The 26,187-nt window shown below is 57.3% G+C and overlaps 11 protein-coding genes across 11 annotated transcripts; 7 read left to right on the top strand and 4 right to left on the bottom strand.

Annotated features, from left to right (window-relative positions):
- Positions 1-104: 104 nt before the first annotated feature.
- On the bottom strand, positions 105-1,554 carry VTJ04DRAFT_1810 (uncharacterized protein; the record flags this gene model as incomplete). The annotated part of the gene is made up of 2 exons (XM_069359539.1): positions 105-1,342; positions 1,407-1,554. 2 exons carry the CDS (start codon positions 1,552-1,554, stop codon positions 105-107), a joined length of 1,386 nt encoding a protein of 461 aa, XP_069224418.1.
- A 907-nt stretch (positions 1,555-2,461) lies between these two features.
- On the top strand, positions 2,462-5,222 carry VTJ04DRAFT_1809 (uncharacterized protein; the record flags this gene model as incomplete). The annotated part of the gene is made up of 2 exons (XM_069359537.1): positions 2,462-2,697; positions 2,768-5,222. 2 exons carry the CDS (start codon positions 2,462-2,464, stop codon positions 5,220-5,222), a joined length of 2,691 nt encoding a protein of 896 aa, XP_069224417.1.
- Positions 5,223-5,331: 109 nt separating this feature from the next.
- On the top strand, positions 5,332-5,771 carry VTJ04DRAFT_1808 (uncharacterized protein; the record flags this gene model as incomplete). Its single annotated transcript, XM_069359536.1, has 2 exons — positions 5,332-5,447; positions 5,534-5,771. The coding sequence occupies 2 exons, from the start codon at positions 5,332-5,334 to the stop codon at positions 5,769-5,771; spliced, it is 354 nt and encodes a 117-aa protein (XP_069224416.1).
- A 2-nt stretch (positions 5,772-5,773) lies between these two features.
- VTJ04DRAFT_1807 (uncharacterized protein) lies at positions 5,774-6,163 on the bottom strand (the record flags this gene model as incomplete). The annotated part of the gene is made up of 2 exons (XM_069359535.1): positions 5,774-5,945; positions 6,066-6,163. 2 exons carry the CDS (start codon positions 6,161-6,163, stop codon positions 5,774-5,776), a joined length of 270 nt encoding a protein of 89 aa, XP_069224415.1.
- Positions 6,164-6,755: 592 nt separating this feature from the next.
- VTJ04DRAFT_1806 (uncharacterized protein) lies at positions 6,756-8,486 on the top strand (the record flags this gene model as incomplete). The annotated part of the gene is made up of 1 exon (XM_069359534.1): positions 6,756-8,486. One exon carries the CDS (start codon positions 6,756-6,758, stop codon positions 8,484-8,486), a length of 1,731 nt encoding a protein of 576 aa, XP_069224414.1.
- A 1,106-nt stretch (positions 8,487-9,592) lies between these two features.
- Positions 9,593-12,297, bottom strand: VTJ04DRAFT_1805 (uncharacterized protein; the record flags this gene model as incomplete). Its single annotated transcript, XM_069359533.1, has 5 exons — positions 9,593-11,136; positions 11,193-11,376; positions 11,440-11,622; positions 11,680-11,979; positions 12,037-12,297. The coding sequence occupies 5 exons, from the start codon at positions 12,295-12,297 to the stop codon at positions 9,593-9,595; spliced, it is 2,472 nt and encodes an 823-aa protein (XP_069224413.1).
- A 5,592-nt stretch (positions 12,298-17,889) lies between these two features.
- VTJ04DRAFT_1804 (uncharacterized protein) lies at positions 17,890-18,882 on the bottom strand (the record flags this gene model as incomplete). The annotated part of the gene is made up of 4 exons (XM_069359532.1): positions 17,890-17,928; positions 18,010-18,292; positions 18,377-18,469; positions 18,524-18,882. The coding sequence occupies 4 exons, from the start codon at positions 18,880-18,882 to the stop codon at positions 17,890-17,892; spliced, it is 774 nt and encodes a 257-aa protein (XP_069224412.1).
- Positions 18,883-19,031: 149 nt separating this feature from the next.
- VTJ04DRAFT_1803 (uncharacterized protein) lies at positions 19,032-19,953 on the top strand (the record flags this gene model as incomplete). Its single annotated transcript, XM_069359531.1, has 2 exons — positions 19,032-19,154; positions 19,837-19,953. 2 exons carry the CDS (start codon positions 19,032-19,034, stop codon positions 19,951-19,953), a joined length of 240 nt encoding a protein of 79 aa, XP_069224411.1.
- Positions 19,954-20,006: 53 nt separating this feature from the next.
- On the top strand, positions 20,007-21,959 carry VTJ04DRAFT_1802 (uncharacterized protein; the record flags this gene model as incomplete). The annotated part of the gene is made up of 4 exons (XM_069359530.1): positions 20,007-20,275; positions 20,335-20,530; positions 20,587-21,666; positions 21,720-21,959. The coding sequence occupies 4 exons, from the start codon at positions 20,007-20,009 to the stop codon at positions 21,957-21,959; spliced, it is 1,785 nt and encodes a 594-aa protein (XP_069224410.1).
- A 24-nt stretch (positions 21,960-21,983) lies between these two features.
- On the top strand, positions 21,984-22,553 carry VTJ04DRAFT_1801 (uncharacterized protein; the record flags this gene model as incomplete). The annotated part of the gene is made up of 2 exons (XM_069359529.1): positions 21,984-22,072; positions 22,127-22,553. 2 exons carry the CDS (start codon positions 21,984-21,986, stop codon positions 22,551-22,553), a joined length of 516 nt encoding a protein of 171 aa, XP_069224409.1.
- A 2,189-nt stretch (positions 22,554-24,742) lies between these two features.
- On the top strand, positions 24,743-25,617 carry VTJ04DRAFT_1800 (uncharacterized protein; the record flags this gene model as incomplete). Its single annotated transcript, XM_069359528.1, has 3 exons — positions 24,743-24,987; positions 25,047-25,343; positions 25,407-25,617. 3 exons carry the CDS (start codon positions 24,743-24,745, stop codon positions 25,615-25,617), a joined length of 753 nt encoding a protein of 250 aa, XP_069224408.1.
- Between the last annotated feature and the right edge of the window lie 570 nt (positions 25,618-26,187).

The raw sequence follows: 26,187 nt of genomic DNA, 5'->3' as shown, positions 1-26,187 counted from the left end.
GTGCGAAGCCCCTTGCCGCCGAGTTTCGCGCGAGTGCTCCACCCAGGCTTTGTCCACCCCGCGGCAGCGCACGGGTCGGCAGTACTGCCCTCGAAACCAGCGCACTACAGAATCACCCGACGGGCATCCTTCAGCTGGCCTTCGCTGGGGCAGTAAGGGCACTTAAAGCGGTTGCCCTTGCACAGCTTCTCCAGGGTCTCGCGGGCGAGCATGTGGCCGCAGGGGATGACCATGGGCGGGTTGCTTTCGGTGGTCTGCTCCTTGGACACGGGGCAGACGAAGATGCTGTGGAAAAGCATGCTCTCGGGGAGCGGGGTCTCGAAGGGCAACTCCTGCTCGGTTGTCCACTCAGTTCCCTTGGCGCGGGTCGCTTGCATGTACTTCATCTGGCGCGGCAGGGCGAGAGCGCCGGCGGTGACGGCCAGGTACAATGGTGACTCGGCCGAGAGACCCAGCAGAGAGCAGAACTCGCGGGTGAAGGAGGAGGCAACGTCGGTAAAGGCGTTTGTGAGGGTAAAGGTGTCGTGGTGAGGGGAATCGGCCAGGTTCGGTGCGAAAAGCATGGCGCTGGCCAGCTGTTGAATCTCTCGCAGGTGGCGATCCTGGAAGCGGTGGAAGTGGCGACGGGCGTAGGCGAGAGCTCCGGCGCGGCCGTTATTCTCATCATCCGGAAGGCCGTTGACGGCAGGACCCAAGAACAGCCAGACATACTGGAGCTTGGACAGCTCGAATTCGAGATTGCTGCCGCGGGCCTCCAACTCGGCAGAGTTGGCGCGGGCCCAGTCGATGGCGGGGAGGAGGTTGTGGGCTTTGAGCTGCTGGAGGATACGGTACATCTCGGCAAACCTGTCCTGCAGCTCTTGCGAATGAAGCGAGGAGAGATCGTATTCGTCTTCGTCGTCGTACTCCTCGTCATCGTCGTAGTCTTCGTCCTCGTCGACAGGATAGTCGCCATCTTCGTGGTTGTGGTGGTAGCCGTTTGCGTGCGGGGAGGCGTCGTGGTACTCCTCCTTGTCATCTTCATCCATTTGGTCGTCGAGCCGAGAGGAAGAGTTGCGCGGGTCCTTCTTCTGGACCTCCTCGATGAAGGTGGACGCCACCGAGAACTGGCCCTCGCGCAGCAGGTGCATGGCAATGGCGCGGTTGATAAGCGGAACCCGGCTCGCAATCTTTTCGTCGTCGGGAGGCAGCTCTTTGATGGGGAAGTTTTTGTCCAGGGCTCGTCCAATTTTCTTGTGGGATGAAGAGGCTTGCCGCAGGTCCTCTGTGACCTTGTCGAAGGCGGTCTTGATGGGGTTCTGGAGCTTGGTCATGGTGAGGCTCGTGGTATGGGGGTCCATAGCTGGCATGAGAAGGTCAGTAAGACAGAGTTCCCATACATGTGGCGCTGAGCGTAGGTGGCCCACCTCTGGCGATGTGGTCACGAGCGTCGGACAGGAGCTCAATGATGCGGTCGACATCGTTGGCGGCCTTGGAGAGTCGAGGCAGCGTATGCGCCTTGGACAGCTCGTCCAAGAGAGCAACGAGCTTTTCTTTCGCCTCGGCAGAAGCCATGGTGATAGAGTCAATATCGTAGTGTGTATGCTAATTCAGATCCGGGCAGTGGTGTTCGTGACCAAGTGCGTCGAGCATCTTCCTTGGTCTCGGGATGGTTCGGGTTAGAGCATGTCTGTTGTGACGACGTAGTTGCAGGAGTTAAAACTGGCGGCTTTTTGTCGAGCTGCCTGGTCTACCTGAGTATGAGGTAGGTCGATCAGGTCTGTGGCGGTTGCAGGAGCAACCGTTAGGTGTTGTTGAATGTAGGCATAGGAGTTGGAGATGGGGGATGGAATTCAAATCAGTGCTCTCATGGTTGGAGGCGGTGGTGAAGCGGGCAGTGGGGTCGTCCCATGCAGCCGATGGTCCGTCATTCGCTCCAGCTGTCACCTCACTGAAAACCAGCCGTCTTCGGAGGCCAATTTGAAGCCTGAAATCGGGAATTCAGGTGACGTAAGTAACACCCCTGTCCGCTGAGTTCCCCGCTGGAGAGGAATGAATGGGCCCTGTCCCATCCGCTAAAAAGTGGGGCATGGAACATGGAATGGTTCCAAGTGACGGGCCGGGGAACCTGAAGCTGCAGTCCTGGCCCCGGACATCCAGACAGAACACTTCAATTCATGCTCCCGTCTTCGCAGCCGTCCACGGGTGTCTGTCACATGGCAATTTTCCATGTTTGTCACGCAGCCTCGCATCTTGCTCCAATTACCTCCCAATTCAACACCTCCATATGCACTCGAACACACGTAGGAAGAACAGACTCTAAACTGACCTGGAACTTTACCTAATCGCACGCTCCCCTGCGTCCTGGATCCCTCACCGCTGGCCCCAGAAGGGCCCACGATGGATCCGGGGCAGTTTGCCTCCATCGTCGGCACTCCCCTGAATCGGGCATGGATGTAGCCGCCTCGTCTCGAACAGAGCCATGTCTTTCAGACTTCCCGTCCTGCCCGCCGTTGACGGCAGGGTGCACCGGGAGGAGGAAATCACCTTTGCCCGCCTGGCTTCGCACCGCCAACGCCTTGGGAATGACCTCATCGCGTCCTCCTCCCCCGAAGAACAATCTACCGGCAACGGTACCATGGGAACGGCACCACCTGTTCTAGTCCCCACCAGCGTGGGCCGCCGTCGAGTCGTCCTCCCTGATCCTGTCGCCTTCAGGTCCGTCCTGTTGTCCATCCAGGCCGCCGCCTCCCAGCTTTCCGCAGACTGACCCTCCTCTCTTCGGCAGGTTCCTTTTGGAAGACCCCGCAGTCACCGTTGCCGAACACCGCCGCGTCCTTCCCGGCTATGAGCTCTACCTCGTCGAGCAATGGGCATGCTCCCGGGAGTCACCCACCGTCGTGATTGCCACTTACACGGGCGACTCGAAACACTCTATTGTCGTGGGCGTGCTGGAAATACCCGCCGACGAAAAGGAGTGGTCTCTCCGAATCCGCGTCTATTTCCGCGAGATACACCGATACCATGCGCGACCCAAGGAGACGGAGCTGGGAGAGCTGATGGTGACCAACCTCAGCAGCTTCCCGTCTGCCTTGACCGTCATAGCTGTTCCCGACGGCGACATCCGCAAGCACCGTCGAGACTTTGTGGTGAACGAAAATCTGAAGAGGTTAGGCTGCTCGGGACGCTCAGGTCTTACCCTCACGGACCCAACCCCTGCCACCCAGGCCAAGTTTATGCAGATGTACAAAACCAGCGACAGGATACCCATCGACCAGGCCGTCATCGAGCTGGTCAAGCTGTGTCAGGTGGCCCTCTTCCTGTTTGGCATGCTTGAGGAGGAATTCATCGACGGTTTGCTCTGCGATGTCACCGAGAAAGCCATCAACGACTGGTGGACCGAGATCGGCTCCGACCGCTTCAACATCGAGCCGTCCGACGGCATTCTAGGGCCCACGACCGTCGCCGCGCTGTTGGGGACGCTGTTGGGTGCGAGGAATCGCTTGAGCTATTACGGCGCCCCCGTGTCCAAGGACGCTTTCGACGTGGAGGGCATAAAGAAGGGCATCGGGGCCTTTCAAAAGTCCATGAGGATCGAGAGGACCCGACGCCTCGATCGGCAGACAATGCTCAAGCTGCACCGCGTGACGGCCAAGGCCGCGGCTGGTGACGCCGGATGGGGCGTGCAAAAAGCTGTCAAGTCCACCATGGCCGAGATTAGCGGGAAACGCGGCGAGATTGTCATGGGCATGGTGGGCGCCCGCGACAAAGCCAACATCGGAGACATCGAGACGCTGGACCTGAGCAAGTTCATCAGCCTTGCGTATGGCGAGCGACCCAAGTGGCTGTGGCATGGAAAGCCGCGGCGGACGCAGCAGGAACTCGAGCTGTCCGATCCCCTCTCTTCGACATTTGGGAGAGAACTGAGGGATGATGCGGCCCCGCCGGCAGGAGGCGCCAGCCGTCAAAGGAAGAACTCGACAACGTTGGAAGAGGAGCCCGAGCGGAAACGGGAGGACACGTCGTCGTCGGCCTCTGTGCAACCATCGGGAGACCACCCTCTGCCCAATGCGTCGGATGCTTCGATCGACCGTGACCCGCTGCGGAAGACCGTGTTCAAGAGCGTCGCGGGAAAGGTCAACGACGCACGGTCGGGCCTGGGTCGCATCAGGGATGCCGTGGGCGGTGGCCTGCGAGGCCACGTCAGTCGCCCGTCCAAGGACGAAACCGCTGGCACGTCTTTCTCGAGCCCCAGCCCCGGCATAGCAGCTCTCGCGCAGTCGTCGGCAAACTTGACCAGTCCAGTTGCCGTGGGAAAGGTGTTTACGTGGAAACTCAAGCCGGAAGAATACCATGCTTCGACCACCACCAGCCCCAAGGAGCAGGAGAACGGAAGCGTCAGGAACGGGATATCCCTGCCGACAATTAAGGATAGCGAGCAGCCGGACCAGACGCTCAGCGACATCACCAAGTCAAGGACCCGCAGCACAAACGCCTCGGTCGAGTCGGTTGCCGACGACAGCTTGCGCGACTTGCACTTGACTCTCTCGGCTGAGCGCAACGCCGAGGATCTTGCCCTCCTTTCCCTGAACCGCCGTCACAGCGTCGACTGCCTGGCATCCCTTGGTCGCCGGCCGCACGAAGCCCGGTTCCCCCGCCGGCTCTCCTTCAGCGCGGCTGAGGACGCCGTGCTCGGCTGGACCGAGCTGGTGAGCTTCACCGGTCCGGCTGCTGGCGACTCGAGCGGTACCACTTTCTCCCTCGACCCAGCTACAGCAGCCGCCCAAACTGAGATTGCCCACCGCCTGTTCAACCGCCTCCAGCAACTCCAAGCCTCTCTGGGACCGTGGGTGAGTAACGGCGTCTCGTCCGTGTCCGCCCTTTCCCAGACGCTCGACGCGCAGCGGTCCGAGGCGCAGGCGCTTCACGAGGCTGCCGAGGAGGCGTGCGCGCGGGCACGGCACAGGGCGGGGGAAGCGGTGGCGGAGGAGCGCGCGCGCCTGGCCGAGGCGGTTAAGGACGTCGAGGTGCTGGCGGCAAAGCTCGAGTACGAGATTGGCGCGCTCGTGTCGCGGGTTTCCGAGGTGGAGGACGGAGTGGCGCATTTCGAGGGGCAGGTGGAGGATGTTGAGCGCCGCGCGGACGAGCTCAAGAGGGTGCTCGAGACGGAGAGCTGGCTGCATTGGTTTGTGAGGACGCTGACCGGGATTGGGACGGGGCCGAATATCACGAGAGAAGGGTAATGTCCCTTTTTGATGTTGTTGTTACCATGGGGATACCTACCGGCGTTTGCAAGGGGTTTTCGGTTTGCATTGGCGTTGGGCGCTCGGCGATTTGTGGATTGCATGCATCATGTTCATCGAGGTTCGGTGTGTTGGGCAGCAGCATCTTGGGGCGGGGATTCATGATGATGGAGAAGAGAGTTTCATGATTCCCAAGTTCAAGTCTGGACCGTGCGGCTTGCCCGTGTTCCCGTTGAATACCATCTATAATACACGAACCGCACATCGATCAACGCATGAATTCCTGCCGGATCCCTGACCGTGCTCGATAGGTCACCCGAATCTATACATCTGCCCAACCCAACCGGCCCTGACGCCCCCCGTCCAAGATTTGACCCATATCCCGAGAGAAACTGTCTAAGCCACCATGCCCGACCGCCTGCTGTGTCGAATATCATTACACTTGGAGCTCGTGGAGAGCTTGGTTTCCGCTCCGTCTTTTCATGCGTTCCGTTTGTTTCGTTATCGTTGTCCGTCTGGGTTCCATTCCTCGGTCTCCTAGAAATCTAGGTTTACGCGCCGAACCCGCGGGCGGCGCCCTCCTTCTGGAGTTGTTCCGAGATGTGCTGGTGCGCCTCGAAGAACTTTGCGGCGCACCTGTCCAGGCACACCGACTCGCCCTTGGACAGCTCACCCTCACGGTACGTCTTGTCGATGCACTTGGCAGTGCAGAGCTTCATCATCCTGGAGGGGTGGGTGTGGGGTGTTGGTTAGCTAGTCAGGTCACCATTACTTTAAGCCTGTGGTCCTTCCTTCCCTTCCGGACGAGGGAATGAAGGGATAGGTAGGCAGGTCGATGCTTACCTCGAGTGCATCTCGGCCACGACCCGGAGCTCATTCTCGACGGCGGCGATCTTCTCGGCCGAGGTGGGCTGCTGACGGCCAAAGCCAAAGAGAGACATGGTGATTTCTTCGGGGGGGATGGACTGGAGGACGAATTGACAACCGGCCGTCTTCTGGTGGACAATATGTATGGTCCGTTGAATTCAAGACCCTTCTTTTATCTGTTGATGATCTCTTGTTGGTGCTGGTGTTGGAGTTTGGAGTCTTGAGTCTGGCAGGTTTTGTTGTTCGTAACGCCAAGACGCCAAGGCGGGAGATTCTCGGCAGTCAGATCCAAGCACACGGTAGATAGCTGTGATTGGTTGATACCTTGAGAAAGTGGGTCTCACCCAAAAAGTTTCGGGATGCTTGATTTTGAAAGCTCATGGAAGCTGCGGCGTCTTCGGTGTTCTTCCTCGGATACTGTCTGAGCAAACAGAATTCCCAGGGACATAGCGGGAGAACGTCAAGTCCACGTAAGTTGACATTCCGAATTGCTGCTCATTGCTTCATTCTGTGAGATGATGACTATATTACAAAGAACCGTTGCGACTGACGCCTCGTGCGCATGATCACAACATAACCCATTTCTGATCATTTTCCTTCCCATTTTCCTGTACCTCCTGGCTTTGAGGTTGTTCCGATGCTGACGCCGCCAGTCCAGATAATGCAATGAGGCCAACCCCGAGCCTCCAGTTCCTCCGGCCGTACCTTTGGAAGCCCTCCGGGCCGCCGAACCCGGTGTATGCCCGCTTCTTCCACCTGGCCCGGCAGCAGGAGCTGGAGCAAGCTGGTGCTCTCAAGTACCCGCGTCTGAGCCACCATGGCCCTGTCATGCGCATTCCCGACTTCCGGGTCAAGTATGCCGACATCACCGCGGGCACCGTCGCCGAGGAGGAGGTAACCGTGCATGGCCGCGTGGAGTCAATCCGCCGTGTCGGCGGCAAGCTCTTCTTTCTCGACATTCGCGGAGAGTTTGAGAAAGTTCAGGGGATTTGCAATCTGGGGAAGCTAGAAGACGGTACCCAGCCGTCCCAGCTGAAGGAGCTAGCCCGTTTGCTGAACCGTGGGGATATCATCTCCTTCAGGGGCAAAGCAACACGGACACCTGCCGGAGAGCTCACCATCCAAGCGACTCGCCTGCCCGAGTTGCTGACTCCAAGTATCATCCCTTTGCCCGAAAAGCTCACAGACGATGAGCCGCGCAGCCAGAATCGTCATCTTGACATGCTGGTGAACCGTAAAACCACCGACATTCTGCGCCTGCGCTCGTACCTGATCCGGTACCTGCGTGGCTTCTTCCATGACCGGAACTTCCTCGAGTTCCAAACCCCCATCCTGGCCGGCGACGCCGGCGGCGCCGCTGCCCGCCCCTTCGTCTCCACCGCCAAAGCTGTATCTAAAGATGTCTCTCTACGCATCGCCCCCGAGTTATGGCTCAAACGCCTCGTCGTCGGCGGTGTCGAGCGCGTGTTTGAACTCGGCCCTGCCTTCCGCAACGAAGGCATCGACCAAACACATAACCCAGAATTTACGATCTGCGAGTTCTACCAGGCCTACGCCAACCTCGAGGACCTCCTCTCTCTCACCGAGGAACTGATCCGCGGCCTCGCCGCGCATTGCCAGGACCTCATCACCACCAAGCTCACCAACCTCCGCCCGCTCGACCTCACCCCCTTCTCTACATCCTTCAAGCGGGTAGAATTCATCCCCACCCTTGAATCCGCTCTCGACTTCCAACTCCCCGACCTCAACTCCCCCACCGCTCTTTCCGACCTCACCACCCTCCTCTCCTGGCACCGCAAGAACCCCGACCCCTCTGCGCCGCCGGCCACCACCCTCGCCCAGCTCCTCGACCGCCTCGCTGCCGCTTACATCGAGCCCCTCTCCGCCTCCGCCCCGATCTTCGTCACCCACCATCCCGTCTGCATGTCCCCGCTCGCCAAATCCTTCACCTGCCCCACGACGGGCCAGATCGTCTCGGCGCGCGCTGAGCTCTTCATCCACGGCCGCGAGCTCGCCAACATGTACGAGGAGGAAAACGACCCGTACGCGCAGCGGAAAAAGTTCCTCGACCAGGCCGCCGCGCGCATCGCCTCGAGCGGGTCTGCTGAAGGTGATGATGTCGACGACGCAGAGGCTACCATCGACGAGAGCTACTGCCGCGCGCTCGCGTCCGGCCTGCCGCCGACGGGCGGTTGGGGATGCGGGGTTGAGAGGTTGGTGATGCTGTTCAGCGGGGCCAAGAGGATTAGCGATTGCCTGAGCTTTGGGAGTTTGAGGACTGTGGTGGGCTTGTCGGCGCAGAATCAGCACTTGACGGCCGATGATGTCGTTGCTAAGGAGGAAGAGAAGGATGAGCAGGGGGAAGGGAAGGAAGGGGGGCAAGCAGGGTCGACTTAGATGATTGATGATGTATGTAGATGTACATGTAAATGTACGATTACGGAATGATGATATGACATATGTTCTAAAGGGTCACTTCTCCGCCTGCATTCTCATCGAGTCACTGGATGCCTGGAACCACGGGCGGGCGAAGCATGTGGCCCTCAGGTCTTTCATGCAGTCATGTCGCCAGCACCATCAGAGACCAGTCTTTTAATGAGAGAGGAGATGCAACTCCATTCCATTCATTATCTGAGCTGCGAGACAAGCTACGAACCGAACCCGAAAGAATGAAATGCCGGCGCGACCTAACTGAAAACCCTAAGAATACTGAAACTGCACCATGCCTGTGGAGGAGAAGCCATGCCCTGTTGTGATCAGAGATCAACTGGCCGGCGTGGTGTCCGTAGTGAGGTGCTTCCGAGATGCCCAGCCCCGTTTCCTATATTGTATAACCCTCCACTCTGTTTCCATCCCTTTGACGAAACCATGAAATAACCCATTCTGCTGCTTCCCGGATCCGAAAATCCCTCCTGGGCTTGATGGCGGTGACAGATGGGAGACTCAAGATTGAGTCGAATCACGCCAAACCCTCCATTCCACTTTCTTAAGCGATGATTTCTCTTTGCCAGTCCTTGCAATGCCGTCTTCTGCGATGCTTACCAGCCGATGGAAGTGCCGGGATATATGCCTCCTTGCTGATCTGCTCGCCCATGACCGAGTCGCGCCATGGGACCAAATGGTGGGCGCATGATGGGCATGTTCGTTCCATGTTGATCCCGTGACAGAGAAGACGGGGGAACGAGGCCGCGATTGTCAGAAGGAAGAGCGCATGAAATCAGAAAGAAAAGACCGTGCAGAGGGGAGAGCCGATGAAATAAGAAAAGACCGAGCAGGAAATGGAAAGAAACAAATGAAATGAGACGCATCCCGATGCCGAACTCTTGGTGATGAGGGACTGCTCGCTGGGTGCGTTCTTGCCATGAGTTGCTGGAAACAAGGAGCCCCGTCGGGATCCTGGACGAAGTAAACGGCCGAAGCTGTCGGTGTTAACCACACCGCTGTGTTGCCCATGTCCAGATCCTCATGAGGGATTCCTGGGGGCAGGAAGCTTGACTGTCAATTTACACCCTGCCCTGGTCCCAGTCTTCAGTGATCACCCAGTTCTGCTCCACGCGGCGCTGGTAGTGCTCTTCCGGATTGAGGTACGGATCAGGGACAGGCTGGTCCAGGTTGTACGGCCTGCTGTCTGGCGTGGTCAGGGACCAGATGCAGTCCTCAGCGCGGGGTCGAGCATAGCGGAAGGTTGTCTTGTAGCCCTCATTGCGGAGCTTCAATTCTTCCTCCCGGATGATGCGGTGCATGGGAGTGTAGCCTCGAATCCTCCGCAGTTCATAGTTAGTGTTGGCCATGCCTTTCGGCCAGTCCTCCGGGAGCAACTCTTCGTACTTGTGCTTGACCTTCTCCCACACGGTATCAGTAAAAGTCGACCATTGCCAGCAGCGGTAGAAAGACTCTGGCGACAGGGGCGCAAAGTCGTCGTCAATCATATAGCACGAGGGAGGCCTCTTTCCCGGGTGCTCATGCTGCGGACCGCCCTTGCGATAGAGGTCGACAGGCTGGGTAAGGGGTTTGATGTAGAACTTGAGGCGATGAATGCCAGCACGCCAGTCGTCCAGGAAGGGCGCGGGCATGGGCATCAGTTTCTCGGTGAACTGTCCCAGCAAGGCCGCCTTGGCGATTTCGTCTGCGGCCCTGGCCATCGCTGCCGCCTTGACAAGATGCTCCTCGTTCGCGATCAGGTCGGGAATGTAAGCGTCAGATCCAAGCCCTCGAGACCACTCGCAGATGATGGCTTCCTGCCAGAGCCGCAGGTGGCTGTCCTCCATATCCGTGATGAACTTGCTCATCTTGCAACCCCAGCAGCAGTCGAGGCGCAGCGGGAACAGCGACCTGGGGTACGCGACGTTGCAGACCGGGCAGTGGTCCCAGTTGTTCCAATAGGCGCCAGAGTACTGCGTTTTCGCTGGATCGATACGCCACTGCATCAGCGGGGGCATCCAAGGATGAGACTGGTTGTCGCCAGTGACTGCCGCCGTCAAGTCCGTGGAAAACGCGTTCCGAATCTTGGCGAGGACTTGGGGGTTCACGCCCTGCTTGTTGTGCCGCTGGAGATTGTGGTGATAGGTGACGAAGGCCTCGCGTGCCTTCAGGGCCCAGAGGGCATCCGGACCAGGCAGCTGGCTGATGAACCGCCAAAAGGCCGAGCTGCTGCCCAGAAGGTCCATGCCCACCTGCTCTGCGATGTCCCAGCAGCGGTGGATGAGGGCGATCACGGCGCGGGGGATGTCGAAGGTCGGCTCGTGCCAGGTTACGCCGAAAGTGCCCAGCCGCTCGCCCGTGGTAGGGCCGCGGAAGAAGAAGGGGTAAAAGTCCAGCAGGACGTAGCCGTTGTTGATGTGATGCGAGTGATCACGGCGATTATCCCGAATGGCGCGGAGCATCCTCGGGAGCCTGCAGACGTCGAGCATCAGGCAGCGTATGACAGTGATCTCCTCGAGGTTCGGCATCGTCCGGAGCATCATCTCGAACATGGTCACATTGAAGAACGGAATCCGGTCAATGATGATGGACCGGAAGGACATGGGAATGGTCGAGATGGCACCGCCTTTGGCTGGTCAGTCTCCGCGACCTAGCAACGGGAAGAAGCAGGAAAACACTTACAGAGTTTGACGAAGCGGTAGAAATCGGAGATGACCGGACCATGGCTAAGGGTTTCCTTGGACCTGTCGACGATGACCAGCGTGTTGCTGCGGGTGGCGTTCTCATGACGGCCACCATCCTTGATGCCGTCGATGACGAACTGGTCGTTCCTGAGGAGATCATTGCAGCGGAAATCCCAGATGTCCTTGAGATATCTTGTCAGCCATTCTGCATGAGAAACACCTTGGGATTCGACGGGACTACTCACGAAATCAGCCTTCATCAACGAGGCTGCCAGCTTGCAGGTGGAAGCCAGAGCAGTGACGTCGCTGATGCTCGGCATGAGATAGTCGATGATCATCTTCCTGATTTCCGCGATGCTGAGGACCGTGGAGAGCAGGAGAACGTTCCTGTTCTTCACCGGGTTGCCAGAGGCCTCAGCCATGAGGAACTAGAAACGAGTTAGCGGGGTGGCAGAATCCAGGAGAGGGAAGAAGCGCAGACTCACAATGTCAAAGACCTTGGGGGAAATGCCCTTTGCGGCAACAGCCTTGCGCCTCTTAAAGAGGGTGCCTTTGCCGGCTTCCCAGTACACTTTGTGGAGGGCTTCAAGTTCCTCGTTGGTCATGTCCGTCGAGGGCTGGCGGAGCTTCCCCAATTCCCACTTGGTGAAGGCTTTGCGGATTTGTTTTCCGGGATTGCTACCAAGGGACAGCCAGAAACGCTTGTAATTGAAGACGCACGGCGCCCTCGGCGGCGGCTTTGCCTTACGGTCTTGCTCGGGGTGTGCGTTCGGGTTGGGCTTGGGCTGTGACAGAGATGTTAGTGTTTGAGAGTTTGAGCAGAAGACTGGGCAGCCACTTACAAAGGGAATGCCCAAGGACCAGGGAAGAAGACGATCATAGGGATCCTTGGCCGGGAGCGGATCCATTTTCTTGTCGGCATTCTTGCCCTTCTGGTTGTTGTACTTCTTGTTGTTGTTGTTGTTCTTGGGCTTGTCCACCTCTTGATTGGACTTCGGGGGAATATAGCCGTCCGGAAGTTCGAGTTTGGCGGTGCGAGTGTCACGACCGGAGCCGCTGGCATTGGGCCCGTACTTGGTCCGGTCGAATCGTTTGGTGGTCATGTTGTTTGATTTCTTCTTTCTGCGCTTCGAAGAAGAACTCGGTCGATGTGAGGTTTGCGGTGTGGACTTGTTAGATCCTGCTGGCGAGTGACAGGAGTTTGTCTCGGAGCCCTGTGAAGTCGGAGAAGATTTAGCCGTGCCCTCCGCTGAGGACTTCTTCTTTCTTGGCCTCGCCATTTTGACAAGTGGTTGTGGAATGAGAGGTTGGAGTGATGATCAGAGGGGTTCGGTGAAGGAAGTCTGTTCCAAGATGATGAAATATGGAGGAGTGGAGGAGGCCCTTGACTGAGTATGCAGAGGATGATGAATGCTGAAGGTGAGGAGGAGCTCGGTGTGGGATGAATGAAGCCTCGGTGTTGAGAGGGGACGAGTGAGAGACGGAAGACACCCAAAGGCCTCCCAGGATGTAAACAGGGAAGTGCAGTCGGTATACGCTAGTGTTTGAGGAAGTCGGCGGGCGGGAGGAAGCGGCGATAAGGTCCAAGGTTCGGCTTTCCGCTCCGAGTTCGGAGTTCCGAAGTTTGGACCACGAGCCGTCCGATCCGTGAGAAGAGGGAGGGGTGTGGTGAATGAGACGAGTTTGAGGAGATGTGTCGACTCGAGAGTCGAGTTCACAGATGAAGATTGTGGAGAACAATGTGATAATATGGGGAGAGAAAGGGAAGAGAAGAAGAGAGAGGGGGGTGAGAGGGAAAGATCGAGGGAGGAGAGGAGAAAGTGAATGAGACTCACCTGATTGTTGGGGTGTTGTTGTCGACGAAATGCCTTTCGAGATCGAGAGGCCCAAGTTTGGTCGTTTATTTGACAAGCAGAGCGCTGCTCAGGTCGAAGATGGAAGTTTGTTGAGTTTGGTTTGTCGGAAACTTGCAGAAAAGAAGTGGTGGGAGTAAAGAGGAGTGGGTGTGGGTGAAGGAAGATGGAACCTGGACAACCGACCTGTCCCTCAGACCAGAATGTGGTTCAGTGGGATGGAGGATCAGTGGTCCCGGTTGAGAGAAGTGATGGTTGTGTTGCGATGGAAGAGGGGTGATTGATGGTTGTGGTTGAAGGTAGATGGATGAGTGATGGCTGTGTGTTGTGTGATTGAAGGTGAGTGAAGTGATGGAGGAAGATTCAGGTTGTGGAAGAGAAGATTGTTGGTTGAGAGAGGTTGAGGAAGAAGGAAGAGGGAAGAAGGCGAAAGAGGCAGAGTCGGCCAAAGATATACTTTTTTTGAGGCCTCGCCGGGGCCAAAGTCGGGTTCCTATTGTGAGATTGGGACAATAGGATCGAGAAAGGTTGAATAAGGTTTAGGTTTCGCTGTTGGATGGTGTGGCCTTCGAGTCAATAACAACAATGACCTCAGGATGAAAGTGAGGATTGAGGAAAAGTGGACAATGGAATCGAGAGTGGGCAGAATGGAAACCTCAAATCGTCCCAACATCCAACTTCAGACTAAAACTCGGATCAATGCCGGCGCAGAGATGAACCTAAACCTAGACCCAAGGGCAGAATGGGAAATGGAGCTGAGGGTCTCCGCAGACCAAGAACACACTCTCAAGACCTGAGAAGTGCTTTGATGATGGGATGGGTATTCAGTTTAGGTTTCCACCTCATCTGATGTTTACGTTGTCCTCACATTCAATAGCCCAACATTGTTCATGGAGTCACTCAGCATGGTCCTCGTGATGCCTAACGGGTTTGGGGTAAGAGTGAAAAAGGCAGCCCTTGGGTATTGTGCGTTATCCGGGGACAGATCAGTCCATGTCAACAAAAGTGACCATTGTCAGGGGTATGGGACAATGCCGTGTGTTCAGTCTGTGAGCACCCGATTTCAGGCCGGGTAGGAGGGTGAAGAGAAAGAGGGAGGTATGACACTGGAGATGAAACAGCGTCGTGGGATACTTACCAGCCCGGGACGAGGCCGGGATGGAGATGCATGTGGCTGTTGACAAAAGGACCGGAACCAGGGGGTAAGTCAGGAGAATAAACATCCCATCCAGACTTCATACACGCCAGGAGAAGTAAAGTTCGTTAGCGTCAAAATGACCTCCTAAGCAGAGCAAGCAGACAACATGCAAAGAATGTTGGAGAGCCAGGGCTCACAGTCCTCTTGTCACCCATCACACGGAAATTCTGCAAAAATGCGTCGACACACTCTTAACCTCGACAGGTCTTCAGATTATACATTATCATCATATTACCCCTCCATATTATTCCACCCAGATCTCAAAATGAGACGCCCCTGGGACTTTGGAACAATCCTAAACGAGCATCGACACAAAAACCCCAGGATTTTACACATGGTAACCATCGACCATGGATAGAGAATTTCAGAAGCTGATTTGTTTACATCTCGGCTTTACCCCTGAATATTGAGATTACTAAGGGTTGGCCGGGGCATCCGCCAGTCTGCTACAGCGGGATACAACTGGACCGGTTGCTCCGGGCCGCCACCAGAAAGACCCGGGAGTCGAGTCAAAGGCAAAAGAGATATTAAGCCCTTTGATAAGACACCATTTAGTTGAGCCAACGCTGAAGGTCAGCAGCTGATGAGATGAGGCATGGTACCAAAAGACTGCCGCTCAGGCGCGCAACATTCCAGACACCATACCGTAAAGTGCATCCCATGAAACCCTCGTGATCACACCAGGCTCAGCGCCACTGACGTAGCCCCGCGACGCCCGCCAAAGGATTCCCGACCATCAACAGCACAGCCACGGGTAGTTCACCTGCAATGAGGGGCACCAACCCAAGAGATAAGACACCAACCCTATTACACCCATCCCGCAAAAAAACACGGGCAAGAATGTCATTGAACACATCTTCCCGACTTCTGGTACCTATCTGCCGGAGCGGTGGGAGAGAGGGGGAGAAGCTCTGGTCTGCTCCCCTCAGCCCCGCTCCGCAACATTTGCCCCGCCCCTCCATCACCCATCAACGGCGCGATCCAAGATCATCAGATTTTTGGATGAAGCCCAGTCTGCGCTGGTCAGCCTGCTCACCTACTATCTCTGGTAGGCAGGCAATCTGACAGGAAAAGTACAGAAAGGCAGGCGTCCTGCAGTGGCACCAAATAATGACGAAACGGCCAACCGTACGAGAAGAACAAAGAGAAATTGACATCAGGGGAAAGATGGAACAGAGGGGGGCAATGCAGCAGAAGCATCTAGCCAGCCAGACCGGCCGGACGGACGGCCGCGTCCGCCTGATCCGAACCGTGCAGGCTCGCGGGTTCAGTTTTCTTTGGCTGCCGGTGGCTGTTGTTTTGTGTGATGGCAAGCGGCACGAGACTCGAACAAAGCTTGAGATACCCGCACTGCAGTACCTTCTTCTCCTCCTTCTCCTCCTCGGCCAGCCTTGGAAGGAGGGGTAAACTCGACGCAGCCAGAGATGATAGGGCGGCCAAGGGACTTGGACATACCACCCACCACCTCCTGAGCAAAGTAACGACATGTGCAGGTAGATACTGGCGTACCTCATGGGGGTGGTGTGATCGCATGTGCAGCAGTACTCCGTACATAGTTTCAGGACGGTCCTCCAACCAGCGGATGGGTTTTCCAGCAAATTAATGGGCCCGCGGGTCCAGATGCTGACGAAACGGATCCCCTGGACGAAGGATTGGTTGCTCGGTGGTGCTCGAGAGGCATGTGTCTTCAATTCTGAAATGTGAGAGAGGCGAGCAACGCAAGGCTTTGAGGTGGGTGGTGGAAGTCCTAGGCTCGGGGCGTATGTACTTGGTCCATACCCCGCTGTAGGGCGAAGCAAAGAGACGACGCCAGCGAAGGAGGGGCAGAGAAACGCCTGAATCCGATAACGTGCAGGTTTGTCAAACGGTGTCATGGACGGGCTGGATTGGGCGGGCTGACATAAACCACCGACAGACACAGAGAGGCAAGGCTCTATTGTGCGTCATTGGTTGGGAACTGGCAAGTCACGTTTCCGCCCTCTGGCGCCGAGATATTGGCATTTGTTGCAGTTCCAGTCCTGCTTGTTCAAGCAGCCCAGACCGAGGGATTCCTGTCCTTCACGGCAGATGGCCAGTGGTGGAATCTGAAGCATAGTGGAGGATGCTGCATCAGCACGCAAGACGGGACGGACGTAAGGGAAGATGTGGGGTGATAGTCTCGGGGTATGTTTACGGAGTTGTTTGGTGGTGTGAATCGGGAGGGGAAGAGGAGGCAGATCGGTGGTGCATTTGGGAAATCGATAACGCTATCTTGATGCAGCGGTGGTGAGTCTGATGACCAGATGGCCGGAGAACCCGCCGAAGGAAGGGGAAAGCCGGAGGGGTATGGGAGGGCAAGGCGCTGGAGCTATGCGGCAGAGTAGGATCCAGGCAAGATGATGCAATTGCTCGCCTGATAGATGGCCTAAGGCTTCATCTGGAGGACGGATGTCGACATCCTGGACACACGGGGCATTGTGTTCCAATATCTCCTTAGAAACGCTTGACACTACACAGCCCTCCCACAAGCAGGGCTCAGGAGCAGCATACTTTGTAGAGATCATCCAGTCAACCACTCCTCAACCCCTCGATATCGAGTCGGTCAATGCGTAACGTCCGCCCTGTGTCTTGCTGGAGCCCCGCAGTGTGGAAACGTTGAAGATCTGGATGCAGGACTTCAGGAGGCACGGATTAACGGAATCGGGATTAGCGCCGTTGGCGAAGGGCAAGACGGAATGGCTTCAAGGTCTGCTGGGCAAAAGCCACGTGAGAGAGGAAAGGGGACGCAATGAGCTAATCCTGCGCAGCACGACGGGCAGGATGCGAACAAAGCTGGTGGCAAACCACGTGCAACATTTCGTGCGACTGATGGTCTTTGACAAGAGGGACCTGACATTCGGACGGGCGGGACGCGAGGTGGTCAGACAATGAGTCCTCCGTACAGACTCAAGTTTTCAATGCTTGAAGCCGCTGCCTTTTGATATTCTGATGGCGGGAAAAAGGAGCCAAGACAACACAAGACGCTGCTCAAGGCGGACCAGGGATCTCGAGCCAAGATGCGTGCAGGGACGCCGCCAAGGCTATCATTTCTCACTAACAGAGCCGAAGCGCAGACGCCGCTGGCAACCTGACAGCCAGGCTCTTGTATCCTCGCATTTCACTTCTAGGGTTTTTCCCCGAGATCCAAATCGGCGGTGGGATGGCGGACGAACAGGTGGCTGGCTGTTTTGCCATATCAAGCACTTGCCTCGTTCTAGCGGTCTGCCAGTGCCTGGATACTCAGCGCCATCCTCCTGGACTGCTGGCTGTATGTACTGTGTACATAAAAGTTTCCGATCAACCATGACCATCATTGGCAATGGTCTGGTTCGTGAGTATTGGAGCCTAGATTAGCCAAATCTTGGGCCCGCACAATGGTCCACTACACAGCTCCCGTCGGGAACCCCAATCGCTTCATGCAGGCGTGGGCGATGGGACGCTCCGGCACAGTGCAGCTGTGAGGAATCATGCGGTCGTTTATTCCAGCCAATTAGCCCTGCCGCTGCGCCGATGTTTTCTTGAACGTTCCTGATCCATTTGCACGCTAGATTGTCAGGCTGCTCTGGTCAGTATCATATGGGTGGAGGGTATGGAGTACGGAGGACCTATTAGTATGTACGGAGCAACTAGAGCTGGAGCATCAAGACGCAGAAGGCCCCCGACACCTGCGGGAGGATGCCGAAAGGAACATTGACTGTTCCCATAAAAATGGTGCCATGAACCCCCAAAGTCCAACAAACACAAACATGGGAGGCTCCGCTGTTCGGCAAATCGATGCGAGGCGACCCTGATGCCCCACCGACGCGAACCTCCAGCTCTGTCGCCAGGGTGAAGACACTCGGGTCACCCAACCCCTGGTGGACTTGTTGGACGGTCGGAGACGGGATCCGGCTGTCGGCACGGCGAGTTCCTCCTGGTTGATGGATTTTTCGTTCGTTGCCGTTGCAACATTTCTTTTCGTTGACGAGATTCTCTCGACCAGGGCAGGCGAAAGAACAGTCGTAAAAAAAGGTTGCAGAAGCGCAAGGCCTGTGACTCGCACCGTCCCGTCAAGTGGCCCGCTGCCCGGAACCGGGTGGGGCTCGATTTATTTGCCCTTGACCTGAGGCACACCGACATGTCTCCTTTGGCATCCCGTTTTGCATCCCCCTGCCCCGCCGGCCTTGATACAGAATGCGTCCTTGCAGATGACGCAGGAACTGGTGTCTAGTTTAGGATACCAATGTCAGGAACAAGACTAGGAGGGTCCCAGGAACTTACCCGACGGCGTTGTTCTTGTCTCTCCGGACGGCGAAAGCCGCCGGCAGGGCCAAAGTCACAGGCTCAAGGGCCCGTGGTGTTGTTCTGGACGCGGTGAAGCTGGCGCGCGGATCTTGATCATGTCGTTGGCGGGGGAGCCGGCCGCGAGAGCTAACGGGAGGCCAAGTGGGAAACGGTGGAGCTCCGGGGTGATTGTGCACCTTGTCGGCGTCTGGGCCAAATTTCAAGGGGTGGAGCGGTGAATAATAAGACGAGCGGTAGTGACTGAGCGCGGCACCCACATGGGTTGCAGCGGACGAGACGCTGCTTTCCGGGTCGTCGAGAAGAGTGGGAGATGGTGTCGAATCATAGTTAGGCATGAACTCTTTTATGTGGCAGTCCATCACCAACACGCGCCAACGAGGACGAAAAGATCAAGTTATCGATTTCCTTTGGAGCTTCGACAGCTGCTCGACGCCGCCGAAGTGGTTCTGTAGGGGCTCTGGCGGGAAGAAGCATCTGGCCGATGATGTCCCGGGCCAAGACGCGGATGGAGACAGGGTTTGATGAGGGTAACCTGGGAGACTGGACCGACAAGGGAGGGATCGGGGGACGCACCCTGCTTGTCGGAAACAAAGAAGCCGTGTCACTTGTGCTCTAGCCACTGGACGGATCGGAGTGGGAAATCGCAGGGCGGGAGGACGAACCAGCAAGGTTGTGGTACTTGGGACCAAAGTACCGACGCGCGCGTGGGCTGACGCACGCCCCAGAGGCAGGACGCTTGCCGTGACGCTGCAGCCTTTGTGGGGCCGAAGCTGCATTGGTGGCTGCAGCGCAAGCGCGAGCAAGGGAAAGCTTGGTTCCCTGTCCAAAAACGGCGTGGAGCAATTTCGTGTTTCTCCCAGCAACACATCAGAGCTCGGCCGATTGGCAGGCCGTTTCGCAACCTCATCCACCCCTTTGTGTGTGTTTCTGTGTGTTGCGCCCAGCGTCTTCTCAGGAGACGGCCGCTTGCCGCGGCTGGCCCAGCCCTCCATCCCATTTTCTGCTCTCCCCCCGTCCAACCCAAAGACGGTGTGATTGGGGCAACGCGCGGGTTGACCTCCGTTTTTTGCCCCCCTGGCCATTCAGCGTTCGCGACCAGTCACGAGATTGCCGTTTTGGACGAAGAAGAGGGGCCTTGTCGAGCCCCCGTCCTCACCCAAAGCAAAGCTCGACCTTCCCTCGTGCCGAAATAAGTATCTGGGCAGCCACCATGCGCCTGCTCCTTCTTCCTTTTTCCTTCTCTTTCCCCTTGCACTCTCTTTCATCTCCTTCAACGAGATTCCCTCAAGATACCCCTCCCTCATAAACACACCACCCAGTGCCGGCCACGCTGTGATAATTCTCCGTCACATCAAGGCTCTCCTGTTTTTTCTTGCTTCAGTGATACCCGATACCCATTTTCTTAATTTTCCTGAGATACCCTGCTTTTTAAGCACCAACCCCAGCTACATCAATCATAATGGCCGACACCCAGAAGCCCGTTGAGACTCCGGCCGCCGAGCCGGTTGCCGCCACCACCGAGGCCGAGACCACGGCTGCCGCTGCCGCCACCGAGACTGCGGCTCCCGCCGAGGCTGCCCCGGCCACCGAGGCCAAGGCCGAGGAGAAGCCCGCCGAGGAGACCAAGGCTGAGGAGAAGCCTGCCGAGGAGGCTAAGAAGGAGGAGGAGGTCAAGCCCATCGAGGAGGGCAGCCTTGAGCACAAGGGCCAGGGCGCCAACTTCCCCAAGTAGGTTCTAGTGGCACGTTCCGCGGTTGGGCCAGCCTGATCTAACGCGTCACCACCAGCAACTTCCTCTACAAGAAGCAGCTCTTCTGGTTCGGCACCGACGCCGTCGACCTCAAGGCTATCGCCTCGTTCAAGGCCGACAAGGTTGCCGACGTGGCCCACCAGATCACCGCCTGGGCTGCCGAGACCGGCAAGGGTCTCCTGTTCTACACCGACAAGGGCGACAAGGCCTCGCCCGTTGGCGCCATCTACCTGGTAAGACGAGTTGGATCGTGATGTGCGAGATTGCAACCGTGCTGACATTTTCCAAGGCCGATGCCTCGGAGCCCGCCGTCGATGGCCCGACCAAGTTCCACTTCACCTCCAAGGGCCACAAGCACACCTTCAAGGCCGCCAGCACTGCTGAGCGCGACAACTGGGTCAGCCAGCTGAAGGCCAAGATTGCCGAGGCCAAGGAGCTCGCTGCCACCGTCACCGAGTCGGAGAACTACAAGAAGACCCTCGAGTCTCTGAAGCCCGCCAAGAAGGAAGAGAAGAAGGAAGAGAAGAAGGAGGAGGACAAGAAGGAGGAGGCTGCCCCTGCTGAGGCCGCTGCTGCTGAGGCTGCTCCCGCCGAGGCTGCCGCCGCTGAGACTTCCGAGCCTGCGAAGGAGGAGGCTAAGGAGGAGGCCAAGGAAGAGCCCAAGAAGGAGGAGACCAAGGAGGAGCCCAAGCGCCGCTCCGCCAGCCGCAAGCGGGCTTCCATCTTCGGTAGCCTGCTGGGCAAGAAGGAGAAGGCCGTCGAGGCTGCCGCCGAGGCCAAGGCTGAGGACAAGCCCGCTGAGGAGGCTAAGGCCGAGGACAAGCCTGCCGAGGCCGAGGCTGCTGCTCCCGTCGAGGCTGCCACCGAGGCCAAGGCTGAGGACAAGCCTGCTGAGGAGGCCAAGGCTGAGGATAAGCCGGCCGAGGAGCCCAAGGAGGAGGACAAGAAGGAGGAGAAGAAGGACGAGGAGAAGAAGGAGGAGAAGAAGGAGGAGAAGAAGCGTCACAGCATCTTCAGCAACCTCTCCTTCGGCAAGAAGAAGGCTGCCGCTACCGAGGAGAAGGAGGCTCCCGCTGCTGAGCCTGTCGCCGAGACTGCTCCTGTGATCCCCGCCGTGGAGACCACCGAGCCTCTGTCGACTGAGGTCGCTGCTGCTCCTGCTGAGACCCCGGCTCCTGCCGAGGCCCCGGCTGCCGCCACCGAGGAGGCTGCCCCGGCCACCAACGGCGAGACCAAGAAGGAGGTCAAGAGCGAGAAGCGCAAGAGCTCACTCCCCTTCTCGTTCGGCAAGAAGAAGGAGACTGCTTCCTCCGACGAGGAGACCGAGAAGCCCAAGTCGCCCTTCTCTAAGCTCCGGGCTACCATCAAGGTGCGTTGCCCTCTAGCATATACTTCGTATGATCGCCGCTAACATCCTCGCAGGGCAAGTCCAAGGCTGCTGAGAAGACCGAGAAGGCCGAGGAGAAGGCTGAGGACAAGGCTCAGGAGAAGCCCGCCGAGGAGGCTGCTGCCCCCGCCGCCGAGGGCGAGAGCAAGGCTGCCGAGCCCGCTGCTGAGGCTGCCAAGCCGGCTGAGGAGCCCAAGGCTGAGGACAAGCCCGCCGAGGAGGCGAAGCCCGAGGAGAAGCCTGCCGAGGCCAAGCCTGTCGCTGCCGCCGCCTAAACTCGCGACGCGCTGCGCCGCCTGATGTTTCCTTGTCATGTTGATGAGCATCGGATCGGACGGGAGATGACGCACGACCTAGAAATCACGTCTCCTTTGCAACGCAACGCCATGTGAGGCATCGACACGCTCCTTTTTTCTCCGCCTTTTGGTTTGGTCGGGATCAGGTCTGCATTTCGAGATACCCAAGATTGGTTCTCTGATACCCCCGGCTTTCGACTGGTGTTGTGGTCATCTGCAGCATGGGCCGCTTGGTCCGTCTCGTTGGACCCTCGCCACGTCGGCAGTCCTCATTGTCTTGGTTTCCTTTTCCTGTCAGCTCGCGAGGTACCACGCTGTGTTCTGCTCTTTTGTGTTTCGAGTCGTTTTGATACCCAGAGTATACCCCGCCTATCCTCCCTCGGCAAGAGAAGGCACAGTCGTTTAGGTTGGCTTTGGGTCTGTCTGTCTGATGAAGAGGACGGTGGAAGGGCATGTAATAAAAACACAAAAAAAATCTCGGGGCTGGTGTTGGAAGGGAGAGAATCATCGGACGGGCGTCCTTGCTGCGGTTGTTCGCCACCTAGGGCGGGAGGACGGGCAGGATCGACCTAAGCTGAACTCGTTAATAGTAATATATACCTCTCGCGTGTTGACTTAACTGAGGTTCCTTTGCGCTTGGTATGTCTCTGTTCCCGTGCTGTGATTGTCTTGAGTTCATCCACCTCCCTGGTCTCGGTCGAGAAGCTCCGTTGCCAGCCTCGTAGGTTCAATCTGCTCTTGCCCTACTTCAGAGCTTGACATTCATAAGGCCATTTTGATCAGGTTAATTATGGTTCATCAACATCTACCGGGCTGCGACAACTGAGTCACCACCAAGCAAAGCCCTCATAGTATCGGCTGAGAGAACTCTGATCGACATGTCCTGACGTCTTCATCAACACTGAGGTTAAAAGAGTCGAGTGTTTGGGCAGACGGCGGCTTGGAGGAGCCTACGTGAAACGCCAGACTTTTCAAAGCAGCGCATTCCATCGGCGTGCAATCCTAGAAAAGGCCCATGTTGTGTTGGCGAGATGAGAGAATGCCATGTTCGCCCGTCCCCAGCTGGGCAATGATTTCATGACGACTCACGGAGTGGGTGAGGTACCCGAGCAGCGTCTTGAAACGCTGAGGGGTTCTTTGGTTGATGGCTCAGCTTGTGTGAACTTGACGGTTATGATCACTGCTTGAGTTATGAGACCTGAGTCCCTGGTGTGGTGGTTGAGGAAAAGCTTGTTGCAAGAGAGCTTCGACTCCTCGGACGGCTCAACCGCCTACGGCCCAACGATTGACATTGTCAAGTTCGAGCCGCGCCACAGTGAGACCTTGAGAGTGTAGCTTGGGATTTGGAATATGTATCGAAGACATTATTCGCCCAAGAGTACATCTATGACGTTGTTGTCTGGACATAACTACCAATAGTTTTTTTTTTTTTCTCCCTCGAAGGCTGTTGAAGAAAGCCACTGCATGACCGGATTTGTTACTTGAAGATGGCACCTGGCGTGGGATGAAGTCAAGAGCCGGCACATTCCGTGAGAATTCTCCGTCGACATCTTGAGACATGCCAATGAGATAAGTGGCTGATGTTGGTTCAGATTCCGGGACAAGCTCACCAAGGCGGCACCCTTGATTGGCAGGGCAAGAAAAGACTGAGATCGAGTGCGAGACCAACGATTGCAATTCTATTTTTCTTCGACAACATACCTTTTATCATCGAGTCCTTCGGGAAGTTGCACACAGATCGAAACACCAATCCGCCACGAGTCGGCATGTGTTTGTCAGCTCTTACCTCTCCTGCACTCCAATGCAATGCAACAGAGCCCGCTGTCAGCTCAGATATCTTGAAACCGCCCCTCATCACCTCCAGCATCATTCGGACGCTTTCACATGAGACGCCGGTGAGATTCACAGCAGGGTTATTATGGAACATATCACCCGACTTCTGACGGTTGTGCGGCCACGGGTTGGCGCGCGAGTGATGAGCACAGCTCTCCCGTGAGAGATCGCGCTGGGCGGCAGCATGTCAGCCCCCCGGTACCTCATCGACCTGAGTTGATGATGGTTCCATCTTGACAAAATGGATGGGAGCCGTCCCGTGGCTCGGTTCTGCCAGAGCAAAGGCAACGGTTGATTGCCAGCTGCTGGCGTCCTGCTCTTTGAGCCACTGACGGGCCTTGGCAGCCCGTGCCAGCTGCGGCTCCGCTCCACCATCCCAGGCCGATTGGGTAGCTCGGCGCTTACGGGCTCTCGCAAGCAACGTCGCACAGCGCTCTCATTGGGCGAGTCCCTGTGACCGGCCTGCCACCCGCATCGTCTGCCTCTTCGGATTGGAGAGCTTGTCACGCACTTCCAGGGCGGCAGAGCAGGCGGATGGACGAGTGGGCGGGCGGAAAAGGGCCATGGGATGCGCCAGCGGCCTGCAGATCCCTTAAGTCTGGGGGTTCTGCCCCTCCGCTCCTTGGCTCGGGATCGCGGTCGGCCAACATTCTTGTCATTGAGAGGCGGATTGCTCGTCCACATCCTCGCCGCCCGCAGACTTTCCGTCTGGCCCCGGAGCTGCGCTCCTCCTCGACAGATTCCGCCCCGTGGCGTCGCGACAGTTCTTGATGTGAGCCTCGCGTCGCCTCCAAGGCCACTTTGTTTCGAGTCCCAGCGGTCATCACCAAGATCGAGAGAGAGATAGACGATCCCGTCGTTGACGCAACGAAAAGAACGACGATCCTTCAAAACCGTTCCCGCCGTCGCGCGACAGCGAAGCAGACACCATGACCTACAGAATCCTCCGCCGGCCATGGAAGCGCAAGGCCCCCCTCTACTGGGGCTTGATCCCAGAGCTCGCTGGCGTCGTGCCCGCTCTCATTCTCTTCGGCGTCCAGCACCCGGACGCCTTCCGCACCCTGTTCTGGCGCATCGGCTTCGAGAATAAGCTCAATTCGAACCCCAACATGATCCTCTACGCCTACGCCAATTACCAGCCGTTGCCCAAGATCCCGTTTGTTTGGTCCTACACGTGAGTGTGCCTCCCACACGACTCTGTTGCCAACGAGGCCTAACTTGCTGGACTATCAGATTGATCAAGTACAATGTCGCCATCTCCATCGTTTCCCTGTTCGTCCTGATCGCCAGGATGATCGCCATCATCATGAAGGTCTACTTCCCCATCATCGGCGTCTTCTTCGGCCTCGGCCAGACCGCCCTCTACGCTGTCAGCGTCTACGGCCAGGCCGGCCCGGACTACGCCGACGAGCGCTACCCGAGCCCGTCGCCCTGGTATCTGCGGATCGGTTGCAGTGTTGCCGAGCCGTACAACGCCGTCAAGAGCTGCCGCATGGCTCAGGGCACCTTTGCCGTGACGGTGTACCTGCTGTGAGTTTTGCTTCAGATATTGGTTCTTGCACATGGCAACCAGACTAACCGCCTAACCATCAGGACTCTCTACTTCCTGCATTCGTGCTTCGCCATCTGGTCCATGCTCCCCAACAAGGATCTGGACAAGCTCGCCGCGGACTCGGACGATGAGGAAGACAGCCCCGTCAAGAAGGACAAGGCCCCCGAAGTCGAGCTGCAGCAGGTTCCCTTCACGCCGCGCACCCAGGCCTTCCACGCGCTTGAGCGGAAGTTGCCGCTGCGGGCGAGCTGAACGTGTGGTTTCGGGCGTGGGTGTTAGTAGCCGTGTGGGCAGGATGGACGGGGTGTATGATTGATTGGTGATGGGATGTGTCATCAGAACTTTTGTGGCATCGTAACTCTGCTGGCGGGGCAGGCGATGCCCCGTCTCAGGGATGCTGGGAGGATTTTCATGATACCATTTTCTTGTTGTTCTGGCTTGTAAAATGTTTTGGGTATCTTTTTGGGTTTGCAACACGGCGGGACTGGGGGATATCGGGCAAGGTCGTTCATTCCGGTTTTGATGTCGGTGGAACAAAGTAAATAATCTCCAAATACTACTTTTCTCCAAGCCAGATGTCTGATGGGCGATGTGAAGCAACGACAGGAGGTTGGCGGCACTTGTTCGTGCGTCTCAAGACCTGGTGTTCCGTCACCAGCATCGCCAGAGTCACATTTTCAGCCATATGAGTTGACCCCGTCCAAGTCGTCTGCATCAACCCGTCATGGATGATGTCCCTGGTCAGACCGCCGACTCCTGAAAGATCGCCGGCCTGCACCCGCCGTCTACGCCCAACCCATCACCCATCTCGGAGCTCTTGGT

The sequence above is a fragment of the Mycothermus thermophilus genome (assembly GCF_041956435.1).
Source record: "Mycothermus thermophilus strain CBS 625.91 unplaced genomic scaffold VTJ04scaffold_1, whole genome shotgun sequence".
Taxonomy (NCBI): domain Eukaryota; kingdom Fungi; phylum Ascomycota; class Sordariomycetes; order Sordariales; family Chaetomiaceae; genus Mycothermus; species Mycothermus thermophilus.
This window is presented reverse-complemented; position numbering and strand designations above follow the sequence as displayed.